At 33.8% G+C, this 10,880-nt stretch overlaps 1 protein-coding gene across 1 annotated transcript; it reads left to right on the top strand.

The window, feature by feature from the left end:
* Positions 1-1,822: 1,822 nt before the first annotated feature.
* Positions 1,823-10,424, top strand: LOC149774785 (uncharacterized). The gene is made up of 2 exons (XM_089944801.1): positions 1,823-3,240; positions 5,779-10,424. Exon 2 carries the CDS (start codon positions 5,817-5,819, stop codon positions 7,296-7,298), a length of 1,482 nt encoding a protein of 493 aa, XP_089800927.1. The 5' UTR covers positions 1,823-3,240; positions 5,779-5,816; the 3' UTR covers positions 7,299-10,424.
* Positions 10,425-10,880: the final 456 nt, after the last annotated feature.

The following is a 10,880-nucleotide window of genomic DNA, read 5'->3' as shown; positions in this document are numbered from 1 at the left end:
TATGACAATGTTTCCATATGTTTACCATTGGAGTGGAATTAGTACCGTGAGTCCTATATGCGACCTATACCATAATAGGAGCTTGTTGTTTCCATGATTACCACGTGCATCCAGGGTATCAATTTGGTGGTTTTTACATATGACAATGATAATGGAGTCTTTTTATCATGGTTTGCATGTGATTTTGGAGAAAAATTCTATACAAAAGACAGATGGGGATGGTTTTATACACTGGAGAGTGGAAGTAGATAGCTCAGGCCATAGGGAAAAGAGCACAGTATGGCCTGATGGCAGAATTTCATATGATGGTACCCATAGATTGGCCTGTATGGTTAAATACCATTTAACACATGCAATAATTCCCCAAAATGGGGTGGGGTGGGGTAGATTTTATATGTAAGCCACTTATGTCACAATCACTTATGTATCAGTACTGATCATTTAACTTTAGAGACACACTCAGCAGATCAAAGCAGAGAACATTGTAAAAATAAGGACTGTGCACAAAACTGCACATGCTGCATTGCCTCAACCTGTAAATTGAATTATTATATGTCGAGTCACATTGAATATCAATTATACCGGTCTTATTTCTTATCCTAGAATTAAACTCCTTGACACCTATTCTATGTTCAGCATGTTTCTCATATTGGTACATTACATTTTTGTGCAAACAATATTGGAACTTTTCTGCATTCCTTTTGTTGAGGGAGCAGGGAGGGACATTTTCACTTAAAATAATAGTTTCCAACCCTTCATTCCCAATGTAAGTCCGCAAAAGTCCTATCTGTATTGCATTCTTTACACAGGCAGTTTTTCTTCCCCAACCTCCCTTCATACAGTTGAAACATTCTTGATGTATAACTGCATGGTGAACATACTGCTCTCTCCCACCAAACCAGATCTCTTTTTTCTTCATGTACCAAATCCCATGATAGAAAACCTTTATACTCAGGGTGTTGCAACTTGTGGTCTCAGAACACATTATTCCAAATCTCAGCATTTGATTACTGCGTGCACTAAGTGATATGGGTTTTGTTCACCATATATGTTGTTGTGAATAAATGAAAACAAGCTTCATGTCAGAAATATGGTTTCATATTTGAAACAAAAGCTATTTATTAAACCTACATTGCTCTGTTCTTACCATCAAGTAATAGTAAGGAATCATTTAGCTGTAAATTAGAGCTTGCTATTTGGTTTGCCAAATCAAGGTGTATTACCTCCCCTTTGACTGTAATTGAGTGATTGCAATGTTTACTTTGTTTCTCTTTTGTTCAATAATGTATGCATTTTTTGAGCTTTATATTAAAAAGTAAGTAATTTAACACTGCTTATAGTGGAAAGTAGCCACAGTAATGATTTTGAGACTTTTTCTTAACTTTTTATGAGCTTTGGGTAAATGTAGGTATATATTTATGTATTAGACAACTTCAATATGCAATTCAATTATATTACTTAAATTTAACAAGTAGTGTATTCAGTGACAATTTTTATCAGTGTCTGCATATTGCATAGAGACATGAACTTGTCTTGGCATAGCAAAGTTTTTCACACATTTCTCCACCTCCAGCATACTTAATAGCTTGAGTCATAACAGTTTGTGCATACACTTTCTGTCTCCAACATCAATGTCAGCATTATAGGAACTTTGGATAGCTTTTTCAAATTTGTCTCTTGCTGTCCTTATGTAACATACCTCATGTTGATGTGTTATTTGGGTTGATACACATTCCCCACCCCCACCCCCATTGTGGGGAACATTACCAGGCTTGAAGAAATTACTCTGTCTATTCTTTGCTTATTCACCCTTCCCCATAGTTTTATACTAAAAAGTAGCACTATGTTATTTAATTATTCAGTATAATAAAGCTTATGGAACTCTTCCTTGGCTTTTATACCTTTTTATTAACATTTGGGGGTCATGAATCACATGTGATGATAGTTTAAATAAGTTTGGAATGTCAGCATCTCTTGATGCTTCATGGGTGTGTGTATTTGTTTTAGTCACAAAAGGGCAATGGCCTCTTATCATTTTGACCTGTCATGTGGCACACTTATTTGTTTTGTTTGATTGATGTGAATAGGGATGCACTGTATCTTATTTCTGTGAGAGTCAGCAAGAAAAGAAATGCAATTTTAAAATTTAAAACATTTAAAACTTGTCTTATAGCCAGTGAGAGATGAAAATACAATGCGTCATGTAATTTGATACCCTGTGATGTCATACTTGCTGATGTCAGCATGCTTGTGTTTCTTTTGTGTAGCATGCATGCCATAGAAAGATAACATGAAGATACAAAGGCAGAAAACAATTATTTTAATAACAAGAATAAGCCATTAATAAGTACAATACAACACAGCAACATGTGATGCGGATGCAATTTAACTATAGATATTGGTATCACATAAAATGCTATTGCACTATTATCCATGCACAAGCATGGCCAATTCTTTCTTACAATTATGCTCTAATATCAAGGAGTAAAATACAACTTTTTCAAAAAAAATTAAATCTGGTTATAGGACTCACGGTACTAATTATACGGAAGAACTGTGAACCAGTCTAGAAATGGGTGAAGAAATGATAGAGCATTTACAGGTTTGGTGGTCCATAATTGGTTAATAATGAAAATTAAAATTTTAGGAAAAATATCTTTTGAGAGCCTGTCCTATATGTAATGTAAAAAACATATTGACAAATTTCTACTGATACAATTTTAGAATTTTTACAGGCTTGACTCAGGAGTACTCAATACTGAAAGTAGCACCTGATTCATTTGGTGCAGAATCAATAACACGTGTTTCATGCACATGTATGTAAACAAATTGCCGCGGGTCATATGGTGTTCTCCACACATAAGCTTGCACCAAGGTTAGATGTGCACGAAAAATTATAGGTGTCATTATCAGCACCCATAAATTTTAAGTTATTGAATTTTGAATATGACAGTGTTTCCATATGTTTACCGTTGGAGTGGAATTAGTACCGTGAGTCCTAAAAAAATGAATGGGAAAGTTCAGTGGACTCTGAATCTATATCAGTGAAAAGGATCAGTTATGGTTGAACTTGTCATCATATTCCTCTCGATGAAAAGATAAATCGCCTATATTTAACCTAACAACTACATTTGCCTGCTAACATTGCTTGAACATTGGTACATTTTCTAAGACAGTCGATATTCTGGCGTGGCGATACTATTCATATAATAGCTGGAACGAAGTTCTGGAATAAAGAACGTAAGTATACAATTCTTTTGTTACTGTTTTGGTGAACGTATGGATTGAAAGGGCAAGCTTGTCACAGGAAACATTAGCTCGTTCAAATGTTTCAGCTGTTTACTTGATAAAAATATTTACAACATGCTTAGTAGTACTGAGTATGCAAATTCCTTTAAAATAACATTTAACATGCATTGTATGTTAAGATATGGCCTTAGCAAATATGGTATTTATTATTATTCTAAGAGGAGAGGCCAATGGAAAGGAATTGATTACAAATACCCGTAACTTTACCCATGATATTAGGTTCGATCAAACAATACCTGCACTATGTTTTCCTACCCTGTACACGTCACATTCCCGTGTGTACCTAACCACATTTTCTTATCTATACTCCGATGTAGTTTGTAGAGGGCATGTTGTCATATTTATAATTTAAAAATAAAACCCACAATCAAACTTTATCAATAAAGCCATTTACATGTTGTCGCAAACCATATGAGTCAACATGTTTTGATCTGATAGTCACCCACATTTTTACACATTGCTCCCATATGCCACATGTATATGTGTGGCACGAGAGGATGAACTTACATTGCTAAATGTATGTGTGTTGCCTGAGATGATTAAATAATAATACCACATGTATGTGTGTGGCCCGAGAGGATTAATTTACAATTCAATTCCTGTTTCATTTTACAAATAATGTGTTTTTTATCTGGTAAAAATCCTTTGCGAAATTGGATTAAGCACGTGATAAACAATCCAATTTTTTACAGCCAAATAAAAACATTACCTGGTCATTAGTCATGTTATACCCATCTGAAACAAATCTATGTATCAGGACTTTTGTGGCTGCTGTAGCATTGCGTAGCTTTTGTTCCCAGTCAATGCCAGAATGGTCTGAACCTTTTATAAAATTCATTATATGTTTGTAAAATATTTCTCAATAAGCCCGAAGCAACAACCAAGAGTTTATTGATATCAGACAACCAAAGCAGTTGTTCAAAAAAGATAGCATTCAACCCTTTAAAGCGACTATTTAAATCCGAGTTCAAGAGATTACTATCATAGACTAAAAATGACTTATTTATGCAATTTAAACGTTTCACATCTTATTAAAGATGTAATATGCTAATACGTAGGCCTGATTACTTATTTGAAGGTGTTCGTCAATTGATTTGATGAGCGTTAATCTTGCTGAACCAGGAATTATACATAAATGATCATTTTCAGATTTACTCATATTTTTTTTGTATTTCAAGATATTTAAAATCTCATCTACATATCCACATGGTTACGCATCGCTTACATATACCACGTGATGTGTGCGACCCGACAGGATTGACATGCAATATAACTTCTGTATTTCGTTCTGCAGATAATTTATGCAATAGCTGGATGAAGTCAGTTTACAAAATGGGATAGTATGCATGTTAAACTACCAAATTCTAACGATCAGCTAAACCCGACCTCTTCGTAAGATATGACTTTACCAGAACAGATACAATTATACTAAATCGAAACACCTCGTTGCTTTTCGGCTACTGTATCATTGCGACATTGTTGTTCCAATCATTAGTGGGAAGGTTCAAACGTATTCTAACTGTGGTCTGATAGAGTAAAGACATGTTTTTCTTGTTTTAGGTCTTAAGCCTCATTTTGGTTCATTAATTTAAGGAGGAACAAGATCTCACTACATGGACCATTTGGTCAATAAGGATCTCTTTTACACCAAGTTTTTAAACTCTGGGATATCAGAACTCACATTGCACTAGTAGATAAATATGTCCTGTGGATATGGTCCTAAAAATGCGCTTAGTCTGTGGAATTTTCATTTTTTTGTTGTTGGTGATTGTATATGATTCCAGTACGCCATTTTGCTAAGGACTTAAATTGTTTTGCCCCTTTTGTGTTCATGCTTTGTCCCTGACTCCATTAATACTTGCATCATGTAATATTCACGAATTAAACCCTCTGATACGGGACTAGAGATCAAGATCTTAGGCACTTTTTGTATGCTAACAAATAACGTAATAAAATAAATTCCTAAATGAAGAACTATAGATCAAAGAGAAATATTTAAATTTATAAGTTTGAAATTATTCTGCATTTATTGCATGTAAATGATGGACTCTGCTCAGAACGATCTATTAGAAATTAAAAGCAAAAAAATATAGAGAAAATAGATTCCATATATTCAGACGTTATGTAAATATTGAACACAGGCGCCTCATTTTGGATTTACATTAGCTATTTCCAATTCATTTTCTTCTTTTTTATAATCTAACATATTGTATTGTATTCTACTACTTCCTTTATATTTACTTCTATGTCACAATCAATTAATGTTGTTATGCCGTCATAGTTAACGTCCAAACGGACCTCTTGCACTTAGTTTTCATTCATATTTATTTACGTGCCCATTGAGACATTATAGTGTATCGTAATGTTGTTTTGAATATTTATTGCAATGTAAATAGCGTAAATATTCAGTGCTGTAGCAGTCATGTTATGCTTTGGAAATTAATACAGAACTGTTTTCCTTTGTTGCAGATATAGCCATATCTTGAAGCTGTATCAAAACTACCAGGATGGACAACTCCTCTTCTACGATTCTTTTGCAGAAAAAAAATGACGAGATGGCCATTTTGCTTATCCCGGCCATGGTTTTCATTGGAGTCCTCATGTTCACTGGATTCATCGGCAACATCGCCGTTTGCTACTTTTATGGATGTAAGACTAAGACTACTCCTACTTCTTGTTTTATTCTCGGCTTGGCAATATTTGATCTATTAAGCTGCACTATTTCAATGCCGATGGAGATTGTTGATGTGAGGTTCTTTTACATGTTTCCAGATGTAACTGTATGCAAAGTTCTAACATCGACCAATTTCCTGTTTACGCTTGCTTCCGTTTTGATTCTTATTGCCATTGCAACTGAGCGATATAGACGGATATGTCTTCCGTTTAGGAGACAATTCACGGTTTTTCAGGCAAGGGTCGTCTGTTGTAGCTCTGTGTTGATTTCCTGTGTCTTTTCATGGCCGTTTTACGTATTATACACAATTGTACCTGTAGATGTCCCCATTAATGACTCAAAGAACATAAAAGGATACGACTGCACCACAGACCATGATGAATCCTTAAAAGTCTACTTGAATGCCCTTAATATAATGCAGATCCTGTTGTTTATCTTCACAGTAGTGCCACTCACTGTCTTGTATATTTTAGTTTACAGACAGTTGATTAGAATGAAAACAATTCGAAACAGGGGACCATGGGAAGTAAGCGTATCACCTAAGCCATCAGAAATTCTTAATAGCAAAAACAGTTCGTCCTCAAATTCGGATACAACTAAGGATACGCCTAACAATAATAGCATGGCTAGTGTATCTAACACATCCCCCAAACCATCAAATTGCTCCTTAAGGCCAAACTACATCCTAACACAAGTTACAAGCGAAAGCATCGACAAGACAAAAGAAACTACATTTACGAGAGAAGAGCCCACTCAACATTGTGAACATAATAATAGTGCTAACAACGAGGAAAGCTTTGACCACAATGCGTTACAAGAAGTCAATATTCTAGCCAAACATAAGAAAGAGCGTGATTCTCTAGAGGTCAGCAAGGATGATCGGACTAAGTTGCCCGATCGCACATCTGGACAGTTCAACAATGTTATCCCAACAAGTGATAGTAACAAGCCAGGATTCGGACATTCCTCGAATAAATTAAGATCTAGAGATACGAAAACCGCCGGATTCACTAAACTCATGCTTGTTATTACAGTAACATTCATAGTGAGTTTTATCCCTTACCTATGTCTGGTCGTCTGGCGGAGTCTTTCGACAGAATATGTAGTAACTCAAATGACAGATATACAGCTTATTTTCTATGTAATTGGCCTTCGGTCATTCTTTCTCAACAGTACCCTGAATCCCATCATCTACGGATTCTTCAATTCGAAGTTTAGAGATTTCATCGCCAGTGTATGCTGCGACTGCCGTGGAGCTAAATCCCGTTATAAACGCGAGTTGGAGACAACAAGCCCGCTCCAATCAAACGCATGAACGCATCAGAACATTACAAAAAATATTGATGCTGTCTACATAGGTCTCAGAGTAAAATACTCTTTTGAAACGCATGACAATATGGTTGCAAATATTTTGAATATAACCCCTGCGTCTTCAAATTATAGTTTCCTCGATTTGGAATTACCAACATTTAATGCCACACAGCATGTGTGTTTTGTTGGTCACTTTTATGCTACGAGGGCTTGTTAACGTGACGTCTTTAATGTCGATTCTTTCTTATTATATATCGTTAGGATCGATATTATTACTTATTTAGGTGTAAGTGATAGTATTATTCTACAACTGTTAAGGGTGACAACTATATATATATATATATATATATATATATATATATATATATATATATATAGCTAGCGAAGATTTCGTTAATGACAAAGATTTTCACGTTTATATTATCGTCAATGAGAACGTTATTAATTACCCGTTATCACGGGTAATGAGTTTCATATATTGGTTTTTTGACCTGCTATTATTGGAGGTCCACAAAGCGCATGGTCATTGTCATTAAATACGTATTAGTCCCAAGGTATGATGGAATCATTAATCTGAATCTGGGATAAACCCATTTTATCCATAGTACTGATAGTGTCTATTTAGAAAATCACAGAAATAGAAATCATATATGAATGGCACATTAAAACCACCAACTTTTAACTTAAATTATTAGCAATTTAGTGCGGATTCGAAACTATCAAGTAAACTTGCCAACAAATTGATATAAATATTTATAAAAACTTAGAACACATAATCATTGGTTTCCACAGTAATTTGTATTATCGGAACTCTCCCAAAAATACAAGGTCATATCGAAATTGGGTTTCTCCGAAATTGTTTCTCATGATATATGCTTGGTCATAAAAGATAATTCAGTATGGCTACCAAGGCAGTCATCTTGAATCTCTTATCACTATACTTTCTAAACGAAAATTCATGTCATCTCTGTTTTTCTTGAGCAATTACAAGATATTAAAATTATCCACTGTCGTGGCTTTATTTCTTTCTGCCGAAAACTCTTTCGTGTCTTATATCAGCAATGTTGGATTTACTATTGACACTCCATGTATACATAATCAGTTAATACCATTGACAGATGGGACTGGAGTAAATATATGTTAATACCATTGACAGATGGGACTGGAGTAAATATATGTTAATACCAGTGACCGCATATAACATAAGGATTGTGAATTACTTAGAACAACAGATATCTTCCTTTCCACTTTGATATGCAACCAGTCATGTTGCTAAGGGAAACAATATGTTTCTGACTTTTTCCAATATAGTAAAGAGTTCATTCCCTTTAACAGTATCCTTTATGAGTGTGTAGTGATCGGTTGCGAAAGTTCAAATATGTGTGTGTGTATATATATATATATATATATATATATATATATATATATTATGGAATGCGATAAATCTAGATTAACTATATAACACAATGAAATTTGCTTTAACAGTGTTTTGTCGCAAACAATTTGTATTTGCTAATATTTTTATTTTGAATAAAGTTTAACTTTATTGTTTACAACACCTGCATAAAAACAACATGATTATTATATTCCAGTGTGATATATTATCGTAACGGATTTGATTATGGTAACAATACATGAATACAATTTAGCTTGATGGTGTCGATAGAGCATGAAAATATAATTATGCATGTTTAATTATTTCATGTAGGAAAGATGACACGATAACAGCAGCAATTAACAATGATATACGTTAATTTAAAACAAAACCGTTCTATCTTAGTGTGTATGTTGCTAAATGACGGAATATATGCAGAGAATTGAATTACATTTTCTATACAGTGAACAATATCAACCTATTCTGTAAATTTTACAGTTTCTCTTGTATAAACAATAGGACATGTTTTATACCGGTATCGTATGTTATACATATGAATACCTACACTTGTATTTTTTTTTACTTGCTGCCAAATTAAAGGTCGCGAGATCAATACTAACGGCAGCATCTTAATATTATTGTTTTACTTTTTGTATTTTTATGCAAATATTTTCTTTTAAACTTGCTCATCCCAATTTGTTTTGTTATTTTGTTTTACATTTTTCCTGTCCTAAGACGGGCAATTAATCTTGTTAGTTCATATCTTTTCATGATAGTTGAAACACTATATTGTTTCCACAAGTAAACTGGAAACTCGAGTAGCAACACAAAATGATTCCACTTCACGTGTTATTTGTTTCCATATTTCTTTATAAAACTGTACATATTATATTTATGATATTTGTTTAAAGTCGCAAGCTTTCCTTTTCATGGAATGGTTTCTCCATTTAGTGTAAATGCCACTAACGGCCGCATTTACTACATCGGTACAAAGAAGTTAAGACATTTTACAACAATGTTTATACAGTGATATTTTATAATTTTTTTTTTTTGTGTGCACATATCATGTTCCAAATTATGCATTCTGTCAAATTAATGAACGTTTTCATGCGAAAATGAAGAATTATTTATTTCTTCTCCCCAGATATCTTTGCTCTCAGCGGAGTGATGCAGTATAGATGCTAGCTGGTGTGATATAGAAGCATGACAGCATGCAATAACACACTTCAAAGTATAACAACTTTAAACAAGATATTTTAATGAAAGTCAGTTGATCTGTGCCGCAATTTTTGTTTATATTTGCATTTAGACGTGTACTTTGATTGCTGGAAACCTTACTGTTATTTCTGCCACAAACACTGTACCCAAATTGAGAATGTCACCTAATTGCGAATGTCACCTAATTTCGAATGTCACCTAATTTCGGTTTGACATGGACATTGGCTAATGCCAGATTACTCCGAACTTGTCAAACATGATTGTCATTCTGATGACGGTTAAAATATACTTAACATTTTTTCTACATGTAATCATGAGTATTGTCTTAAAATATATAGCATTTGTCACAGACTGTAACAGGGACACAACTGTGTATAAGTGATACAGAATGTCGGAATGAACACTAACGTAATAAAAAAATCATCGACAGGCCTCAGACAATATTTCTGGTCCGGTGATAAAGGAGTCAGACTTCCGTAGTATTTGTGCAAAACAATATATATGAATACAGTTATATATATATATATATATATATATATATATATATATATATATATATATATATATATATATGCAAAGCATAAACGTCTTATATTAGCGAAAGTTTGGAATATTAAACTTGTTTGATTAAACATGCTTGTGCCTGTTTATACATGTCTTTGTCTTTATTGCAATATTTCATTACATTTGAACTTCATTTCAAACTTATGATTTTCCTAATTTTTGAAATATACCATTCTTGAATGTAACACATATACTTTTATCCAGTTTAAATTAGATACAGAAGTAATGAATGTATCAGAGTTATATGTGGCTAAATTAAAAATCTGCATGCTTGCTTCTAATTCTCGAGACTGGTGTGACATTTTGCTTAATCCTATCACAAGCCTCTGTGTTGCCGACCACTCTTTTCTACTGTCTTCTATTACGTACTTTGTAAATGTGGCAAATTAGCTTATATCACGTGAGTTTGTGTAAGACATCTTTAAAGAG

Source organism: Sinohyriopsis cumingii, unplaced genomic scaffold, assembly GCF_028554795.1.
Source record: "Sinohyriopsis cumingii isolate HCF-2022 unplaced genomic scaffold, ASM2855479v2 utg000160l, whole genome shotgun sequence".
NCBI classification, from domain to species: domain Eukaryota; kingdom Metazoa; phylum Mollusca; class Bivalvia; order Unionida; family Unionidae; genus Sinohyriopsis; species Sinohyriopsis cumingii.
This window is presented reverse-complemented; position numbering and strand designations above follow the sequence as displayed.